The sequence below is a fragment of the Lynx rufus genome, unplaced genomic scaffold (assembly GCF_022079265.1).
Source record: "Lynx rufus isolate CCGP_SWC_20201006 ecotype Redwood Valley unplaced genomic scaffold, mLynRuf1.p SCAF_9, whole genome shotgun sequence".
Classification (NCBI taxonomy): Eukaryota; Metazoa; Chordata; class Mammalia; order Carnivora; family Felidae; genus Lynx; species Lynx rufus.
In genome coordinates, this window is record NW_025814897.1 from 66962501 (window position 1) to 66984212 (window position 21712).

At 36.3% G+C, this 21712-nt stretch overlaps 2 protein-coding genes across 3 annotated transcripts in view; one reads left to right on the plus strand and one right to left on the minus strand.

The window, feature by feature from the left end:
• Positions 1 to 21712, minus strand: part of SBF2 (SET binding factor 2) — a 489861-nt gene that overhangs the window by 442057 nt on the left and 26092 nt on the right. The window lies entirely within an intron of this gene.
• Positions 4860 to 5280, plus strand: HSPE1 (heat shock protein family E (Hsp10) member 1). The gene is given in 2 exon segments (XM_047070362.1): positions 4860 to 5036; positions 5039 to 5280. Coding segments are annotated over 2 exon segments (306 nt in total). The 5' UTR covers positions 4860 to 4861; the 3' UTR covers positions 5170 to 5280.

Genomic DNA, 21712 nt, shown 5'->3' on the forward strand with positions numbered 1-21712 from the left:
GTTAGTATATAACATCTTAAGTGCACAGTGGTCTCTATTTAGTTGACTGTCACTTACATTTGAACACATCCTAAAAGCACTAAATTATTACTCTCTTCTCCAATGCTTTATGTAGATGATGTCATATTTTACATCTTTTTATTTTGTGTATCCCTTGGGTAATTTTTGTGGACATAACTGATTTTACTACTTTTGTGTTTTAACCACCATACTGGCTTTATAAGTAATTAATTTACTACCTTTAATACAATTGTTTTTACCTGTGACATTTTTTCCTTTTGTAATTTTCTTCCTTCTTATGGCCTTTTCTTTACACTTGAAGAATTCCCTTTAACATTTCCTGAAAGGCTGATTTAGTAATGATAAATTTCTTTAACTTTTGTTTGGGAAATTCTTTATCTCTCCTTCTATTCTGAAGGATAATCTTGCTGAGCAGAGTGTTCTTGCTTGTAGGTTTTTTCCCTTTCAGCACTCTGAATATATCATGCCACTCCCTTCTGGCCTGAAAAGTTTCTGCTGAAAAATCAACTGGCAGACTTATGCAGTTTCTCTTGTATCATCCTGTAATCATCTCAGTACTTAAAACTGAATTAAGGTGACACAGAATCACTAGTGTCTCTAGTCGCCTGCTAGAAGCAACCATAAATGTTTACACTTAAACCTTAAGTTATCTCTATAACTTTTCTATTCATAACATCCAATATAAGTCAAATATGACTAGGCATAAAAGGAAAGAGTTTTTAGTTGTTTTTTTGATGTTTATTTTTTATTTTTGAGAGAGAGAGAGAGAGACGGTGCGAGCAGGGAGCAGGGAAAGGGCAAAGAGACAAGGAGACAGAATCCGAAGCAGACTCTAGGCTCTGAACTGTCAAAACAGAGACCGATGTGGGGCTCAGACTCACAAACCGTGAGATTATGACCTAAGCCGAAGTCAGATGCTTAACCAATTGAGCCACCCAGGCTCAGAAAGATCTGAGAAAGATCCAGAAAGATCTTTTTTAAAGCAACAATAGATTCCCCGACAGGGATCCAGAAAATACAGTTATCAGAAACAGACTAAAAAATATCCATGCCTTATACCCATGCATAGACCTATATAAGAATGTTCCTTAGCACCTTTATTTATTGTAATAGCCAAAAACCAGAAACAACCGAAATGTCCTTCAATAGATAAATGGATCAACAAACTTAGATATATACATACAACAGAATACTCAGCAATAAAAAGAAACTATTTAATACACACAGCCACATGGATGAGTCTCAAAATAATTATTCAAAGTGAAAGAAGTTCCCCAAAAAGTACATACTGTACATTTCCAAAAATACAAGTAATTTGTAGCAACAGAAAGCAGATCAGTGGTTACTTAGGGACAGGGAATAGCAGGGGTGAAAGCAATAGGAGGCAAGAATTATAAAGACACATGAAGAAACTTACAGGAGTAATAATTATGATTATGTTGATTGTGGTGATGATCATACATATCAAAACTCATCACACTGCACATTTTAGAGATGTGCAGTTTATTTTACATCAATTGTATCTCAATAAACCTGAAAAAAAAACATGCTAAATGTGTTCAAGGAAATAAAAGGCATAAGTGACAAAATCATCAAAGAACCAAATAAATAATCTAATATTGGAGCATACAATTAACCAAAATTAAGAATTCCATGGGTGGGATTAACAGCAGCTCAGAATATAGATCAAAAGAAAATATGCAGAATAAAACACAAAGAGACAAAAGGATAAAATATAACAAAAACAAAAGGAAGGGTGCAAGAGACAGAGGAGGGTATAGTGGGAAAATCAAAAATTCCAAAAGGAGGAAGAAAATGGGACAGAAGAACATGCAAAGTGATAATGGCTTAAAATTCTTAAAAAATGATTTTAATCATCATGATAGAGATACAAGAAGCCCAATGAAATTCAAGCAAGTAAGTACAAAGAAAATCATACTATGTTCAAAGACAAAGACAAAGGGAAAAAAATGCTTAAAGCAACTAGAGGAAGGAAACAGATTACCTTCATGGAAAAAAAATTAGACTGTCTGCTACCTTCAATAAAAATAATAGAAACCAAAACACAAGAGAAACACATCCTCAAACTGCTGAATGATAATAACTAATAGAATTCTATTCCCTGAAAAAATATCTTTCAAGCATAATGTGAAATAAACACTTTCAAACAAGAACAGAGCATTCTTAGAATTCCCACAAAGAGGGGCGCCTGGGTGGCTCAGTTGGTTAAGCATCCAACTTCAGTTCAGGTCATGATCTCACACTCCGTGAGTTCGAGCCCTGTGTCGGGCTCTGTGCGGACCGCTCGGAGCCTGGAGCCTGCTTCAGATTCTGTGTCTCCCTCTCTCTCTGCCCCTCCCCTGCTCATGCTCTGTCTCTGTCTCAAAAATAAATAAAAACATAAAAAAAAAATTCCCACAAAGAAAACTCAGTATAATTATTTTGAGACTCTTTTATGTGATTGTGTATAACAATAGTTTGCTCCTTTTGGGGGCAACTAAGAGGCTCAGTTGCTTAAGCATCCAACTTCAGCTCAGGTCATGATCTCATGGTTCTTGGGTTTGAGTCCTGCTTCGGGCTCTCTACTGTCAGCACAGAGCCCACTTCAGATCCTCAGTCTCCCTCTCTCTCTCCCCCTCCCCTACTCGTGCATGCATGCATTCTCTCTCTCTCTCCCTCTCTCTCTCTCTCTCTCTCTCTCTCTCTCTCTCTCTCTCTCAATAATAAACATTAAAAACAAATAGAAGTTAAAAAATAAAATAAAATAAAATAAAATAAAATAAAATAAAATAAAATAAAATAAAATAAAATAAAATAAAATAAAATGTTTGTGGGGCACTTGGGTGGCTCAGTCGGTTAAGTGTCTGACTTTTAATTTCGGCTCACCACTAGGTCATGATCTCATGTTTCATGAAATCAAGCCCCACATTGGGCTCTGTGCTGACAGTGCAGAGCCTGTTTGGGATTCTCTCTCTCTCTCTCTCTCTCTCTCTGCTCCTCCCCCACTCGTTCTCTCCCCCCATCCCCCGAAAATAAAGTTTAAAAAAAATTTAATAAAAATAATAAAAAGTTTGTTCCTTTTTATTGCTGAGTAGTATTCGACTGTATATATGGATATACCTCAATTTGTTTATACATTCATCTGATTAAAGACATTTGGCTTGCTCCTACTTTGGCACTATTACAAATAAAGTTTGCTTCAAGCAGAAGAAAATTTATGCCAGATGAAGTCTTTAGAGAAGCAGGAAGGGGGAAAAAAAAAAAGGAGTAACAGAAAGAATAAATTGTAAGTAAACCTAAATGAATACTGACTGTTCTATATGGCTTAAATCTTTTTTTAATCTTTTAAAATTTTATTTTATTTTGGAGTGGGGAGGGAAGGGGGTAGAGGGAGAGAGAGAAAGAATCTAAAGCATTCCCCAAGCTCAGAGCAGAGCCTGATGCAGGGCTCAGTCCCACAACCCTGGGACTGTGACCTGAGCCAAAATCAAGAGTCAGATACTCAACCGACTGAGCCACCCAGGCACCCCTACAGGATTTAAATTTTAAACAAAACTAAACTATAGTAGCAGCATACAAGTCAGGAGGGATAAATGGTGTTAAAGTATTCCAAGGTCTTTGCACTAGCAGGAAGAAGATAAAAGTATATTACTAACATTTTATAACTTGGAGAACATTCAGTAGTAATCATAAAGAAATGTGAGACATTTCATTCTTAAATTCAATAAACACTTATTGAATGCCTTTTATCTGCCAGGCACAAAACTATGTGCACTATGTATGTATAGTGGTAAACAGAATAAACTACAAATAACTCAAAGTCTATCAATAGTAGAATGGATAAATGCATTGTGGTTTGTTCATAAACTGGAATACTACACAACAATAAAAAACCACAACTGCATACAACATAGATGAACCTCAAAATATAATGTTGAGTGACAGAAGAAACAAAAGAATATTTACCATATTCATATTTACTATATTCATATACATATGAAGTACAAACACAGGCTAGAGTAATCTATGGAATTAGAAATCAGAACAGTGTATCTCTGGAGAGGAGGAAGGGTTAATGATTGGAAAAGAGCATAATTAGGGCTTCTAGGGTACTAATAATGGTCTATTTCTTAAATTGAGTGGTGTTTATATGAGTATATTCATTTTGAAGATTATTTACTGAGCTGTGCAGTTTGCATACTCTCGTGCATACATGCTGTAATTTTTTAATTTTTTTTTTAACGTTTATTTATTTTTGAGACAGAGAGAGACAGAGCATGAACGGGGGAGGAGCAGAGAGAGAGGGAGACACAGAATCGGAAGCAGGCTCCAGGCTCTGGGCCATCAGCCCAGAGCCCGATGCGGGGCTCGAACTCACGGACCGTGAGATCGTGACCTGAGCTGAAGTCGGATGCTCAACCGACTGAGCCACCCAGGCACCCCAATACATGCTGTAATTTAATAAAAGCTTTTTAAAAGATGGTGCAGTCTCCATTTACCAACATGGAAAACTTTAGAACATATTCTGAGGAAATTAACTTCTGAGAAAAAGAAGAAACTACTGAATAGCAGTTTCATCCCTTTTTTATAAAAAATATGCTGCATATATATACATTATGCTCAAAAGAATTCTGGGAGGGTGCACAAGAAAATATCAGTAATAGTTATACCTGAGTGGCATAAATATGGGTGGTGTGTTTCTTCCCATACAGGTCTGTCTTTTAAATTTACAATAAACATGGAGCTTTTCCCATGTTCACGTGGCCCGGGGGTCAGACTACGGGTCTCACTGCAGCCGCGGCAACTCCAGAGCAGAGTAGGAACTGCAGCGGCCAGAGTCATGGCAGGACAAGCGTTTAGGAAGTTTCTTCCCCTCTTTGACAGAGTTTTAGTTGAAAGGAGTGCAGCTGAAACTGTAACCAAAGGAGGCATTATGCTTCCAGAAAAATCTCAAGGAAAAGTTTTGCAAGCAACAGTAGTAGCTGTTGGATCAGGCTCTAAAGGAAAAGGTGGAGAGATCAACCAGTCAGTGTGAAAGTTGGAGATAAAATTCTTCTCCCAGAATACGGAGGCACCAAAGTAGTTCTAGATGACAAGGATTATTTCTTATTTAGAGATGGTGACATTCTTGGAAGGTATGTAGACTGAAATAAATCATTATTGAAATGGCATGAAGTGAAGCTGCCCATTCCAGTGAAGTTGTGAAATCTTTCATCATGTAAATAATTCTCATGTCTCTCTTTTATAATAAACTAATGGTATCCCCCCAAATTTTTTTAATAAATTTACAATAAACATGGAAATCTTACATAATAAATATATTTGATAAGTAACTATAAAAGAACAATAGCCCTTTTATCCTCTTTATTATAAAAATAATTCTCCTTCAGGGTGCCAGGGTGGCTCAGTCAGTTAAGCATCTGACTCTTGATTTCAGCTCAGGTCATGATCTTGTGGTTTGTGAGTTCAAGCCCTGCATTGGGCTTTGTGCTGACAGTACAGAGTCTGCTTGGGATTCTCTCTCTCTCCCTCTCTCTCTACCCCTCTCTGCTCTCACTCCCACTCTCAAAATAAATACATTTTAAAAATCACAAAAAAATAAAATAAAAATAATTCTCCTTCAAACCAATGATTGCCAGAGGAAAAGCAGGTGGGGTTATGGGCAAAATGAGTGAAGAGGAGGAAGAGGTAGAGGCTTCCAGTAATGGAATTAACAGGTCATGAAAATAAAAGGTACGGTTTAGGGAATATACTCACTTGTACTGTAATAGCATTGTATGGTGACAGATGGTAGCTACACTTGTGGTGGGTACAGCATAACTATAAACTTGTTGAATCACTACATTGTACATCTGAAACTAATGTAACATTGTATGTCAACTATATTCAAATAAAAATAAAAATAGAAAATAATTCTCCTTTAAATAAAAGATCAAAGCCAAATGGGAACAGAAATGCTCTGCTTTCGCTGACAATTTACTAACATAACACTACAGTCCAAACAGCAGGACTATTCTTTCTGTCCTTGTTGTTATTGCTATTAAAATAATTTTAAAAGCTTTTTATGGACTTAAGCATTTGTCACAAGCTTCATTCCAAGCTTTGGCCTTCTCCACACTATTTTTACACTCTGGTGTCTCTCTTTTATAGTCATCTCTATTTATATGGCTGCCCTTCCCTTTCCTATGTCCTTTCAATATCTTCATTCATCAGCCCTCGCATCTTGGGGCACCTGACTGGCTCATTTGGTAGCCTGCAACTCTTGATCTCAGGGTCGTGACTTTGGGCCCCACATTGGACATGGAGCCTACTTACAAAAAGAAAAAGGAAAAAAAAAGATGCACTCTCATCTTATTTTACCTTCTTTTCTTCTCACAGGCAATACCCCATGATTTTTTAAGAATGTTTTTTTCTTCAAAGAGCCAGAAACTAGAAGATTAAAATTTCACCAATTCTGCCATCTCCAAACATCACATTCAGATGTCTCCTAGCTCTCCTGATCACTAAAAGATATAACTTTTATAGCTAACTATAAAACACTGCAAACCCTTACAATGCAGTTACCCAATATTCAACACTTTATGTGCTTCATTTTGGGGTTTTCCTAACAGTGCTTTGACCAAACCTTTAAACAGTAAGATAAAATGCACAAATATTTACCATAAAGATTTATTATTATTTAATTTTACATGTATTACATAAAATTTATAAAATGAGAAAAAAATGCACATGTCATTCTACCACTCTAATAAAACTTATTTTGGTGTACTTCCTCATTTCATCTATTTTCATTTGTTTTTTGTTTCAGAACTGTAATTACTTTGCATGCATGATTTTGGTATTTGGCTTTTTACCCCCAACTATACCATAATCATCGCTCCATGTTTCTATATGGCCCTACTATACATCATTTTTCATTATAATTGTTCCACTGTTGCTAAACATTATGGTGGTCTCCACTACTTAGCTACTATAAATAATGCTACAACAAACATCATTAGATACTAAGTTTTGCATATTTTGTACCATATTCTTAGGTTAGATTCAAAGTCTTCCTTAAGGTATCATGAAAAGGTAGTACTTGAATTAAAGGATAGAAGATTTTTGAATAGAGAGGAGAAAGACAGAACAAACAAGGCCCTGAATCTGACCTCTGTGGGAAATACAGAATGGTTCAGTTTGGCTGATGTATTATATATCATCTATAAAGGAAAACAATAACAATAAAAATTGGAAATGTGTTCAAGAGAGATAATGAAAGAATTTTATTAGACAACAGAGTGGGGGATGCCTGGCTGGCTCAGTCAATAAAGCATGCTACTCTTGATCTTAAGGTTGTGAGTTTGAGCCCCATGTTGAATATAGAGATTAAAATCTTAAAAAAAAAAAAAAGTTGACAATGGAGAGTAACTAAAGTGTTTTTCTTTTTAAAATAATATACAGGTTAATGCAACTGATATGTATTTCACAAAATTAATAAAAATCTTAAGTGATTCTGAATGTGTAAGTAGTACTTCCAAATTTTTTATCTGAAGACCTCTCTTTTGTTTTTGTTTTTGTTTTAGAGAGAGAGAGAGCGAGAGAAAGAGAGAGAGCGGAGGAGAGGGACAAAGGGAGAAAGAGAGAATTCCAAGCAGGCTCCAAGCCCAGTGTGGAGCCAACATGGGGCTCAATCCCAAGACACTGGGATCATGACCTACGGGGAAATTGAGTCAGATGCTAAACCAACTGAATCAGCCAGGTGTCCCTGGAGATCTATCTTAAATCATAAAATTATAGGGCTGCCTGGGTGGCTCAGTTGGCTAAGCATCTGATTTTGGCTCAGGACATGATCTCACAGTTTGTGGGTTGGAGCACTGTGTCAGGCTTTGTGCTGACAGCTCGGAGCCTGGAGCCTGCTTTGGATTCTGGGTCTCCCTCACTCTCTCTGCCCTTCCCCTGCTTGTGCTCTGTCTCTCTCTCTCTCAAAAAATAAATAAACATTAAAAAAATTTTAATCATAAAATTATAAACCATTCTCTGTATCAGAACTTTCGTTACCCTTCAATCTTTTTCAGAATCCCCTTCTAAAAAGTGAGTTAATTCAAGAGAATGAGAAGACAAGCCACAGACTGGGAAATAAATATCCATAAGCAATATATCTGATAAATGACTGTTACCCAAAATATGCAAAGGGGTGCCTGGATGGCTGAGTTGGCTAAGTGTCCAATTCTTGGTTTCAGCTCAGGTCATGATCTCACATGGAAGATGGAGCCCCAGCATCAGGCTCTGGAATCGAGCTCAGTTCATGGAATCGAGCCCCAGCATCAGGCTCTGAGCTGACAGCATGGAGCCTGCTTGGGATCCTCTCTCTCCCCCTCTTCCTGCCCCTCCCCTGCTTGTGCTCTCCCCCTCCAAAATAAATAATTAAACTTAAATATATATATATATATATATATTATATATATATACACACACACACACACACACATATATGTGTGTGTGTGTATATATACATATATATAGACATAGATAGATACACAAAGAACTCTTAAAATTCAACAATAAGAAAATGGACAACCCAATAATTTTTAAATGGGCAAAAGACTTGAAGAGATACCTCACCAAAGATGATATGCAGATGCAGCAATAAGCATATAAAAAATGTTCAACACCATATTTCATTAGAAAAGTGCAAATTAAAGCAATAAGATACTACTATACATCTATTAGAATGGCCAAAATCCAAAACACTGACAACATCAAATGTAGCTAAGAATATGAAACAAGAACTCTCACTCATTGATGGAGGGAATGCAAAATGGTACAGCCACTTTGGAAGACACTTCGGTAGTTTCTCACAAAACTAAACACAATCTTCCTATACAATCCAGCAATTGTTCTCCATGGTATTTACTCAAAGGAGTTGAAAACGTATATCCACACAAAAACCTGCACATGGATGTTTAGAGTGGCTTGATTCATAATTGCCAAAATTTGGAAGCAACCAAGATGTCCTTGTAGGTGACTTGATTAATAAACTGTGGAACATGCAGACAATGAAATATTATTCATAGCTAAAAAGAAATGAGCTATCAAGCCATGGAGAGACATACAGGGACCCTAAATACATATTACTAAGTGAAAGACACCGATTTGAAAAAGGCCACATATGGCATGATATCAACTATATGACATTCTGGAAAAGGCAGAACTATGGAGACCGTAAAAAGATCATTGTTTGCCGGGGGTTAGGAAAAAGGGAGAGATGAATACATAGAACACAGAGGATTTTTAGGACAGTGAAACTATTCTATATTTTGTATGGACTTTGAGTGATTATGATGTGTGAATTTAGGTTCATCAACTAACAAATGTCCTGCTTTGTGCAAGATGTTGATAGTGGGGGAGGCTATGCATGTGGGAGTAGAGGGTGTATGGGAACTCTGTACTTTCCCTTTAATTTTGCTATGAACCTAAAATGTCTCTAAAAAATAAAGTTTCTTTTAAAGTAGTTGATATCTCAAAGCACCTATGAGTCCTATATACAATAAAGCAGTGGTTCATTAATGCTTTATTAAATCCTAGCATGATCACAGAATTAGAAACATCAAAATAAGCATGACAGAAGCCTGTCCAAGTTAAGCATCAGGTCTTGATTGGGATTTACATTACAAGAGTGTATTCATTTGTTAAAGCTCAAATTGTATGCTGATGATCTATGCATTTTATGCTATATAAATTTCACTTCAATTTTTTTAAAATTACAAAATAAAAGATAAAATCTAATTTTAAAAATAAAAAGCATCAGGGGCACTTTGGTGGCTCAGACAGTTAAGCATCCAACTTTTGATTTGGGCTCATGTCATGATCTCACAGTAGTGAGATAGAGCACCGCATCGGGCTCCATAACAGTACAGAGCCTGTTTGGAATCCTCTCTTTCACTCTTTCTCCACCCACCCACCCGCAAATAAAATAAAATAAAATAAAATAAAATAAAATAAAATAAAAGCATCAGAGAAACAGGTCTTTAGAACAGCAGCCATGTGTGTAAAAAAGGAGGAGGTAAGTGGAGAATTTAAATATATAATTACTTCTATATGTACAGAATATCTAAGGAGGGATATGCAAAAAATGGTTGTCCAAAGGGAAACTGTGTAGCTAGGAGGCAAGAACAGGTCAGTTTTTGGTATCTTTTTAATTCATGACACTTCGTTTTCAATTCAAAACAATTTAAAAATGTACATATATAGTCATGACCCGTTTTAAAATAAAAATCAACCCAAAACTTCTTGTTGATATTGAGCTATCTCAGTTTCGGTGAGTAAAGTCTGAATTGATGATTATAACCTTGACACTCAAAAGTGTGGTCCCTCAAACCAGCAGTATTTGCATTACCTGGAACTTGTTAAAACCGCTGTCTTTAGGGTGGTTGTAACAATAGGATAGAGACAGACAGAGATAGAGATAGAGATAGAGATAGAGATAGAGATAGAGATAGAGATAGAGATAGAGATAGATAGATATGTCAAAAGTTGTTAACATATATACCTAAAATGTGTGAATTTTATCACATGTAACTCAAACCTTAAAAAGGATATTTTTTTAAGAAAGAAATGCAGTATCTCAGGCCTCAAATCAGACTTACTGAATCACAATCTACATTTGTAACAAATCTCCAGTAGATTCATATGCACATTAAAATTGAGATGCACACTGTTTTGGAGTATTTGTAAACATTAACATAGTTTGACATTGTAGATAACAGTCATTTAAGACTTTTTTTTAATGTCTGTCAAACTGACTATAAACTCCGTAAGAGCAGGGACCACATTCATTTTATGCATTACTGGCACATGATAGGTATTCAATAAATATTTGCCAAATGAAAAAAAAAAAGTCTCACATTTATGATTATTGCTACATTTTCTCTTACTATTTTTACCAGAACCCCCTTCTCTTCTGGTTTAATATCTGTCTTAGCCAACAAGTAGAGCTGAGAGCTTACAGAGGAAAGATTCACAGCATATCATTTTTTATGACTATAATGGAAAAGGAAGAAAAACAGAATAAGCCCTAGCCAATAAAGAGACACACGTACATATTTTTCAGTTGTATTCTTTTTGTCAGAAATGTTATCTTAATCTGAAAACACTTTTTTAAGAGTTGACATCTCATTGTAAAAACACAAACAAAATCTTGCAAAATAACATCCAGGAAATTCTGAAAATTTAAAATGATTTTGCAGAAACCTGACTGGGTATTAGTCAATAAGCAAATAAAATTACTAGAAGTTTTTTTCTGATGTTTCAGAAGTTTTAAAATAAAGGAGAGGTGCTAGCAAAGAAACAATAATTAGCAATGCAACCACAAAGAAAAAGGAAAAAACAAGAGAGGATAAAATGCAAGCTGAAAAGTTAAAAAGCAGGGGGCACCTGGCTGGCTTATCTATAGAGCATGCAACTCTCAATCTCAGGGGCCTGAGTTCAAGCATCTTGGGGATGGAGCCTACTAAAAAATAAATAAATAAAAGTTAAAAAGCAGCCAGATAAATTTAGCTGAATTAGCTCACCTCAGAACATTAAATCTTATGCCATCACAAGGGATGACAAGAAGCTACCTGATTTATACTTCAAAACCCCCAACAAGCTCTGTAGTTGGCAGTACCAAATACTTCTAGAAGTGAAATGTGAGTAGAACTATTTAAAAGCATAGTTAAGAAACTGGTAAATCCCCAAATAGTCTCTATGTACATGGGTGACTGTCCTTGTTCCATCCCAGCAGAAGAGTGGAGATTTACCACCAGGAAAAGATTTAAAAGACAGAAACTCACCTATGGGAATATTTTTTTTTATTTTTTATTTTTATTATATGAAATTTATTGTCAAATTAGTTTCCATAACGTATGGGAATATTTAGCCTTTGAGCTGAAAAGAGAGGGAATTATGTAAAAGTTTACATAGTGAATTCTGCAATCCCAAATATTCCCCTACCTGGCTCACCAAATTCTGGCAACCAAATCTATACTTCCCAGGCAGGAAATGGAAAGATCCTACTCTGGAAAATCTGACAAATAAAAGGTTTAAAAAAAAAAAAAAAACACAGGGCGCCTGGGTAGCTCAGTCAGTTGAGCATTCAACTTCGGCTCAGGTCATGATCTCGCTCGCAATTTGTGAGTTCGAGCCCCGCATCAGGCTCTGTGCTGACAGCTCGGAGCCTGGAGCCTGCTTTGGATTCTGTGTCTCCTTCTCCCTCTGCCCCTCCCCAACTTGTGCTCTGTCTCTCTCTATCAAAAATAAATAAAATATTTTTTAAAAATTAAAAAAAAAAAAAACTGGGGAGGTTATCAAACCCAATCCCAGCACAATCACCCAATAGTGAAGCCAATAGTCCAAAACCTCACAATGAGTACAAGATTAGGAGAAAGCTAAGGAAAGCCTCTAACATGGAAGATCAAAACAAGGGGAGGGGGAGGGAGGGCACAGAGGCTTAGAAGAAAAAGACATATTCAAGAAAACAAAAACATTTTTTCAAATCAGTACTATCTTGGGGTGCCTGGGTGGCTCAGTCAGTTAAGAATCTGACTCTTGATTTCAGTTCAGATCATGCTATCACGGATCATGGCATGGAGCCCCCACATCAGGCTCTGCACTGATAGAGTCTCTGTCTCCCTCTCTCTCTGCCCCTACCCTGCTCATGCTCTCTCTCTCTCAAAAATAAATAAACATTTAAATAAATAAATAAATAAATAAATAAATAAATAAATAAAGTCAGTAATACATTTAGAGACATAAGAGAAGATATTGCAACCATTAAAAAAAAAAACAAGAAGAAAATGTTATGAAAAGGAGTATTCAGCAACAAAAAAAGCTGTTGAAATATTTTTAATGACAGTATAAATGAAAAGGAGATGGAAGAAAAAGGGAAGAAACAGAACAGCAAAAAAGAAAACAAAAACCAAAGAGATGAAAATTGGGGCTCCAAAAAGAGAACAGAAACAGTGGAGAATGGAAGGACTTAAATTCACAAGTTACCAATTTGGAAGAGCTACTGAACATCTATAATAACGAATACAAAAAGACCCACTACAAGACATGAAGTTTGGGGCATGTGGGTGGCTCAGTCAGTTAAGCGTCCAACCTCAGCTCAGGTCATGATCTCACGGCTTATGAGTTCGAGCCCCATGTTGGACTCTGTGCTAACAGCTCAGAGTCAGGACCCTACTTCGGATTCTGTGTCTCCCTTTCTCTCTACCTGTCTCCCCCACTCATGCTCTTTCAAAAATAAATGATCATTAAAACAATTTAAAGAAGTGAAGTTTCAAAAAATAAGGATATATATAAGATCCCAAAAGTTCTGTGGGAGGGAAAATTGAACACCACACAAAAGACTGGGACGCTTAACTGACTGAGCCACCCAGGCACCCCTAGAATTTCCCATTTCTTAACACAAATCCAGACTACACCTCTATGTTTAGGAATAGAGGCCTGCCATAAGAGACTGGATTATACACCTTTGCAACAAATGTTTTCTGATTCTATAAATTATACATAGAAGCATAAAGAAGGCAAACTGTCAAAAAATATATACTTCTTTTTACAAAGCTTCTTTTTGTTCCTGGCTATGTTCCCAACTCTATGGAGAAACAGAAAATTATAACAAAGAATCTCTAAATTACAGCATCTACCAATACTTAAATATTAATCTATCAATATTAAGAGTACAATGACTACTTTGGGGGTAGTCTTCAATTGTTTTTGCTAAAGGGCACTTTTTCTCATAAGAGGTAAGAAAGACTCCTGACCTAATACTACTAACGGTGAATCATAGTATAATTTAGTTTGGCGAACTTTAAGATCAAGATTCTCCAACAAAAAAAAAGCATTTGGTCTTTTGCCCCACTTATCAGGTTGATTCTGGATAAAAAGCTTAGGAAAGCACTGCATTAAAAGCAAATCTGTTTGTCAAATTCTTAGAGGAAATGGTTATAAATATTTGAAATATAATAAAGAGCAAAAACAAACACCCTGTAACAAAAGTAGACAAGTTAATGTCGCACTTATGAAGATATATTACCCCCCCATCATTCCTTTTTCACAAATAAAAGAGTAGAATAATGTTGAGTACTATTAGACTTTACTAGTTAAGCTGCACCAATATTTTAATGTTTAATTGATACTATTTCCTCTCATTTTTCATATCTATTGCTATCTCTAACCATTTCTAAATGCTGTCAACAATGCTTTTTGCTAAAAAGCTTCTTTTCTGGGGGGAAAAACAATTTGACTAATTCAAATTGTAGAAAGAAAACTCTGGCCCATGAAATTAAGAGTGTTATCTAAGATCATACATAGTTAGGGGTCCCTGGATGGCTTAGTCAGTTAAGCATCCAATTTCGGCTCAGGTCATGATCTTGTGGTTTGTGAGCTCAAGCCCCACATCAGGCTCTGATGGGCCACATCAGGTGCTGACAGCATGGAGCCTGCTTCAGATCCTCAGTCTCCCTCTCTCTCTGCCCCTCTCCAGCTTGTGTGCTCTCACTCACTCTCTCTCAAAAATAAATAATTAAAAAAAAAAAAAAGATCATACATAGCTAATAGGTGGCAGAGCCATTAACCCAGGTTTCTTCACTCTAATACTGGGGCAACTATGTCAAAAAAGGGAAGCACAACCTCTATTACCTTCCCTGGTCAGTAATGCCACAGGCAAAGTCCCTGTTACTCCCACCCAGCTAATCAATTAATCCCATTTACATCAACTAAGTGGATTATTGTGCTTTAAAGGATGTAGCTGGTAGTAGTAAGCAAGATGGGCTCTTTCCAATTGCCAAAACTATATGCAAGTTCACTTAAGTTACTTCACAAATGCAAGTTTAGTGCAAGAATATGTGACGTAGTACGGAAGCACAAGAAAAGTCTCCACAATTAGGCTTCACTGAAAACTGAAACACTAGTTAGCATAAAGTAAGACTAGTATCCAATAAGAACTCTAAACATTGTCATAACTGTTTCCTGATTCTGCCTCTACTATGACAGTGGTTACGTCTTACTCTCCACTATGACTACTTTCTCTACTACAGTGTTTCTAATGTCCTAAGCTTCTGCTTACTGCTTTCTTTGCTATCTCATAGTCAAATTCTGTAAGGAAAAGGATTACATTGAGTTAATTCACCACTTTGTAAGAAAGAATACTGTACAGCTCTTGGATCAGGCTAGTTTATAAGACAATGGCCTACATATATATCACTGATACCAATCTGTTGTCCAATTAATTGTGGCAAAATGGAGGGGACTCATGACACAAAGTTTAACAACTGATGCAAGCCCTTGCAGCTGTTTTTTCTTTTTTTGTTGTGTTTTTTTTTCAGAATTGGGCTGTGGCTGTCGTTCACACTTGGAGCATTATGTTTATCCATATGCACTGGGTTTTTAAATCAAAACATCATTAGGTAAATTCACACTTAAAAATCTAACCCACCCTCTCCAAAGTATGATCTCCTACCATACTGTCACCCCCTACACCTTCACACTCCTATAGAGCTGATATTAAACAGTAACCCTCCCCCCTTAACCCACCCCAATATTTTCTACTCCCAGGTGTGGAAGATTTAATAGCCTCTCTCCCAACAATATCTTTTCTCTGAATTGAGATTCTCTTTTGAACCCACATATATTCCATATTTATCTAAAATGAAGTCTAACACATGAATTATGCTAGATAAAACTATTCAGATATAAGATAATTTCCTACTATAGAAGAATGATTGCCCTAACTGGTGCACCCAAACATTTCTAGTAGAAACACAGGTAGTTTTACATGTCACAACTTATAAAGTATTTACCATGTCAGACACTGGACTAAGCACCCAACAGGAAATATCACAGATTAACAAACTGAGGCCCATAAAGATTAAGTTCTTATACAAAATCACATATAATGATAGTGCTGAAATTAAAATCCTGTCTATGTAAGCCAAAGCTCATGTTTTTAACAACGATCCTCTACTGTCAATGACTGCCAAGTAGAATTACCAATAGTATTCTATAACACTAATCCTTAAACACACACACACACACACACACACAAAACAAAATAAACAAAAACTCTTACCTTACTCTAATGCAGAGCTTCCCAAAGCACTGCTCAGTGAGGTAACTATCATACATTAACAGTTCTGTGACCAAATATGTGTGGGAAATGTTATATTAAAAAGACATCATCAAATTTCCATATTGCAGGCATTCTAAGAATTTTTAATATGCTAATCCACACTGTGAATCTCCAAGAAGTAAATACATTAAGCAGAATTTTCCATATATATTTAGCCAAAGTTACCACTGTTCATAGGCCATTGCCTAGAACTGTTTTTGTGGAATGCACCTTAGAAAATATTTATTTAGGGACGCCTGGGTGGCTCAGTTGATTGGGCATCCGACTTTGGCTCAGGTTTTGACCTCGTAGTCTGTTGGTTCAAGCCCCCACATCAGACTCTGTGCTGACAGCTCAGAGCCTGGAGCCTGCTTCGGATTCTGTGTCTCCCTCTCTCTCTGCCCCTCCCCCACTCACGTTCTCTCTCTCTCTCTCTCTCTCTCTCACTCTCTCTCTCTCAATTACAGAAATAAATACTTAATAAAACTAAAATGAAAAAAGAAAATTTTCATCGAGTAAAAAATTTCACATGACCATCCTTTTCTTTGATAAATCACCTAAACTAGGTCTAATCGGTAAATCTTAGGATACCTGCTGACTCATACCCCACTTCTCAGTGAAAATGTCATGGCCATGTTGAGGGTCAATGACCAGGTTTGGGATCATGTGACTTTACCTCTGTTCAGAAATGACTGGATAGAATAGGTACCCAGAGGACAGCCCATTCACTTATGTGGTCTGCCTCAAAAAGGTGAGAAAGGCCAATATGATTTATCCCAAGAAATGGGATAAACAAAGCAGACAGGCCGGCAGAGTTATAGAGGGGCAGTAGGACAGCTAGAGGAAATTAGAAAAGGAACAGGAAACCCTAGGGAGCAAAGGAACTGACCAACAGGGAAAAAAAAGGGGAGTTGAACAGAGAAGTCCTGTAGAGATGAGCAACAGACAGGCTACATGCCTGCATTTGAGAGTTATTGCTAGCTCTTATGAACTGAGCCTTTGAATTTCTAGATCGTTTCTGTACCCTTTATAATAACCTCTCTTTTGACTAAACTAGCTTGAGTAACTCTTTTCCTTGCAACCAATCTTATTTAAATTCAAATGAGGAAATTTTAATTTATTTCACTGAAATGAAACTGTACAGCTCAGGTGTTAAAAGAGGATGGACTATAGAAAGAATGCTTGGGATTGAATCCCAGGTCCTCTACTCTAAGATACATAACTCTAGACTGGTTACCTACAGCCTCCAATTCCCATCTGTAAAATGGAAATAGAGTAAGGCTATGAGGATTAAATGAGATGTTTGTAACGTGTTTTGTGTATATAGCAAGCGCTGAATAAATGTTAGCTGATACTATTAATCTGCATGCACTTCTTTTCTTTCACTCAACATAAAAATCTTGTCCTTAGACCATAACTAAGAAGGAAGAAATAAATCTTATTACTGGATGTAAAAATCTGGTAAACGTGTTTTTTTAAATTTACTAGACCACTGTAGCCACAAAATGCCTTAACTCTAGGGAATCTCTCACCCTTCGTACAATTTGCATATAATACCAAATACTCTGAAAATACCTTTGATCTTAATGAAATGATTTTTCCATAACAGGGTAAAAATGTTACATCAATATGAGATATACCTTATCTAAAGGATCAACATTTTAAAAAATATTCCAAAACATAACAACTTTTAAAGTTGACAACAAAAGAAACCCATTTTATAAAATAATAAATTATTTCTTTTATTCTAAGGTTATCATATCTGGAATCAATTTGCAGACTTACTAAAATAACAAGAAACACAAAGAGAACAAATACACAGTAGCTCCTATTCAGGACTTTTAATAACAAAAAATGCCAAATCCAAAGACAAGTGATCTCATTACCATTTACTGTGTTTTTAACCATACTAATGCCTGGATCATATTAGATAAACTTCATATATTAAAACAGTTATATACTTTCTAGGAATAACTCATAGTTATTTTAATAAGTATTTATCATTCTCCTCTGATTTGGATAGTTGGGTTCTCCTGTTTGAAAGCAAGGAAATTGGTTAGATCAACCTTAAAAATTATATCAAAATTTTATTTTATTTTTTAGTTTAATTTATTTTTTATTTTTTGAGAGAGAGAGCGAGAGAGCAAGCAGGGGAGGGGCAGAAAGAGAGGGAGAGAGAAAATCCCAAGCAGGCTTTGCATAGTCAGTGCAGAGCCCTGCATGGGGCTCAATCTCATGAAACGTGAGATCATAACCTGAGCCAAAATCAAGAGTCAGACGCTTAATCAACTGAGCCAACCAGGTTGGGGCACTTTCTCATAAAATGAAACACATGCCCACCTATGACCCAAAAATTTAACTGCTAAATATTTACCCAAGAGAAATGAACATATATTTTCATTTTCACAAAAAGACTCATAAGAGTATTCATAGCAGTTTTATTCATTATGGCCAAAAACTAAATAGTCCAGGTATCCATCAAAAGAAGGGATAAACTGCTATGTATTACTAACAGTTAAAAAAAAAAAACCAAAAAACAAAAAAAAGAAGAGGGGCACCTGCTTCTTTCTCTGCCCCTCCCCTGCTTGCGCGCTCTTTCTCAAAAATAAAGCATGTGCTCTTTCTCAAAAATAAACAAACTTAAAAAAAAAAAAAAGGAAGAAACTTTTGATAGATATAACAATGTGGATGCATCTCAAAAACATGCTGAGTGAGGGGCGCCTGGGTGGCTCAGTCAGTTAAGCCTCTGACTGGCTCAGATCATGATCTCACAGTCCATGAGTTAAAGCCCCACACTGGGCTCTGTGCTGACAGCTCAGAGCCTGGAGCCTGCTTCGGATTCTGTGTCTCCCTCTCTCTCTGCCCCTCCCCCGCTTATACTCTCGCGCTCTCTTTCTTTCAAAAATAAACATTAAAAAAAATTAAAAAATAAAAATAAATTTTAAAAACCATGCTGAGTGAAAGAAGACTTACATAAAAGAGTATACACGCTGTATGATTCCATTTACATGAAGTTCTGGAATGGAAAAATTAATCTATGGTGAAAAAAAAGAACAGTGACAGTGATTGCCTCTAGGAGGTTAGGGGCAAGAATGGACTGGGAACAGGCATAAAGGAACATTTTGAGGTAATGGTACTATACTGTATCTTTTTCTTATTTATTTTTGAGAGAGAGAGAGAAAGAGAACGTGAGTTGGGGAGAGGCAAAGAGAGAGGGAGACACAGAATCTGAACAAGGCTCCAGGCTCCAAGCTGTCAGTGCAGAGTCCAACACAGGGCTCAAACCCTTGAACCATGAGATCATGACCTGAGCTGAAGTCAGACGCTTAACTGACTGTGCCCCTACTATATCTTGATAAGAGGCTGGGTTATGCAGTGCATAAAATTCCCAGAAACGTAAACTTAAGATTTGTGTATCTCATTATATGTAAATTTTACATCAAAAGAAAAAAAAAAGAATATTTCATTTTAGAATGTTGATAATATGCATGCTAAGTTTAATAATTAAGCATAATGATATCAACAATTTACTTTGAAACACATCCAAAAGCAGATGAATAAATGGATGACAGAGGAATTAAACAGATGGATTAATATGTAATAAAATATAGTAAAATGTAAATTGTACAAAATAGATAGTATGCATGCAGTGTTCACTGTAAACTTCCTTCAACTTCACAGCTTTGAAATTTTTCATAATCATATGTAGAGAAAAAGTATATATCTAATCCCTCAACTTTCAAGTTTTTATTTAAGATTTTATTTTGGGGGCCCCTTAAGACTTTATTTTGGCTCAGTCAGAAGAGCATGAGACTCTTGATCTCAGGGGGTCATGAGTTCAAGCCCCACATTGGGTGCAGAGATTACTTAAAATTAAGTTTCTTTATTTAAGTAATCTCTGCACCTAACGTGGGGCTCAAACATACCACCCCAAGATCAAGAGTTGCATGCTCCAACACCTGAGCCAGCCAGGCGCCCCACCCTCAAGTTTCAATTTAAAATCAATTATTTCCACTACCCTTTCTTGTCACCCTCAGCCTTCTGAACCCTCAGTCTTCCTGCTATAGCACTCACCTGGCAATTTTATGTTAGTTATCTTTTCACATACTGTCTTGTATTTATAAAACAGAGTGTAAGCCTCTTGGGAGCTGCCTCTTGATAGAACACAAAAGACAGTAGTGATGTTGATCATACTTTCTATGTAAGTATAAATTCTTTTATGAGACATAATTTCCAAAAGACAACTAACCTGTCACTCAACTAAAATATAAATACATACATGTATCTGCATACACAACACACACACATGGTGAAAACTAAAGTAAAAACCATGATAACTTTTAACCAAGTTGCCCTTGGTTTTGTTGTTTTGTTCTGAGTTCTTGGCTACTGAATTCACCAGTGCAAAATGAACTGTTGATGCTTTCTCAAAATATTCTGTGAAGACCTCTGACACCAGAGGTCTCAGATCTTTATCTTAGGACAAAGGTTTCCCTGGGAAGTTATGTGTAAACTAATTTTATGACCATGTAAGTCAGAAAAATCACATAAAAAGTGATGACATTCTTTAAAATTGATCAACATCTTCTCATTGTTCAACAACATTTAATTAATCCTAAAGAAGGGTTACTACTTTCCTGCTGCAAAAATTATACACAATACACATTTAGGATCTTAAAATCTCCTATCACTTTATAGATACCTTCTGTCTACATCTGTTAAAGGCCAATAATAAAACATATAAGACTCTTCCGTAATCCTCCTTTAAACAAAAAATACCACCATAAGAAATCAACATTTAGGTATGGACAAAAGGAAATAAGCACATATATCATTCATATTTTATAGTAATTTTAATGATTCCACATTTTTATCCCCAAAAGATATGAAGCTAGTACTCAAACAAGTTGGTTATTTTTATAAATTTTATTTTTTATTATTTTTTTATTTTAGAGATAAAGCACATGAGTGAGGGAGAGGGCAGAGGAAGAAAGAGAGAGAATCTCAAGCAGGCTTCATGCTTAGCACAGAGCATGACACAGGGCTTGATACCATGACCCCAGGATCATGACCTGAACCAAAATCAAGAGTTGGATGCTCAACCAACTAAGCCACCCAGGTGCCCCTGATGTATTTATAATTAACTTTTTGAGGAACTTCCACACTATTTCCCAACAGTGTACAAAGGCTCTCTTTTTCCATATCCTCTCTAACACTTATCTCTTAACTTTTTCACAACAGCCATTCTAACAGGTGAGAGGTGATATCTCATTGTGGCTTTGATTTGCATTTCCCTAGTAATTAGTGACATTAAACATCTTTTCATGTGCCTACTGGCTATCTATATGTCTTCTTTGGAAACACATCAATTCAGATCCTCTGCCCCCATTTTTTTTTTTTTAAATAGGCTTCGTGCCCAGCACAGAGCCCAACATGAGGCCTGAACCCATGACTCCAAGACCAAGACCTGAGCCAAGATCAAGAGTCGGACACTTAACCAACTGAGCCACCCAGGCATTCTTCCACTGCCCTTCTCTAATCAGATTTGTTTTTTATTGTTGA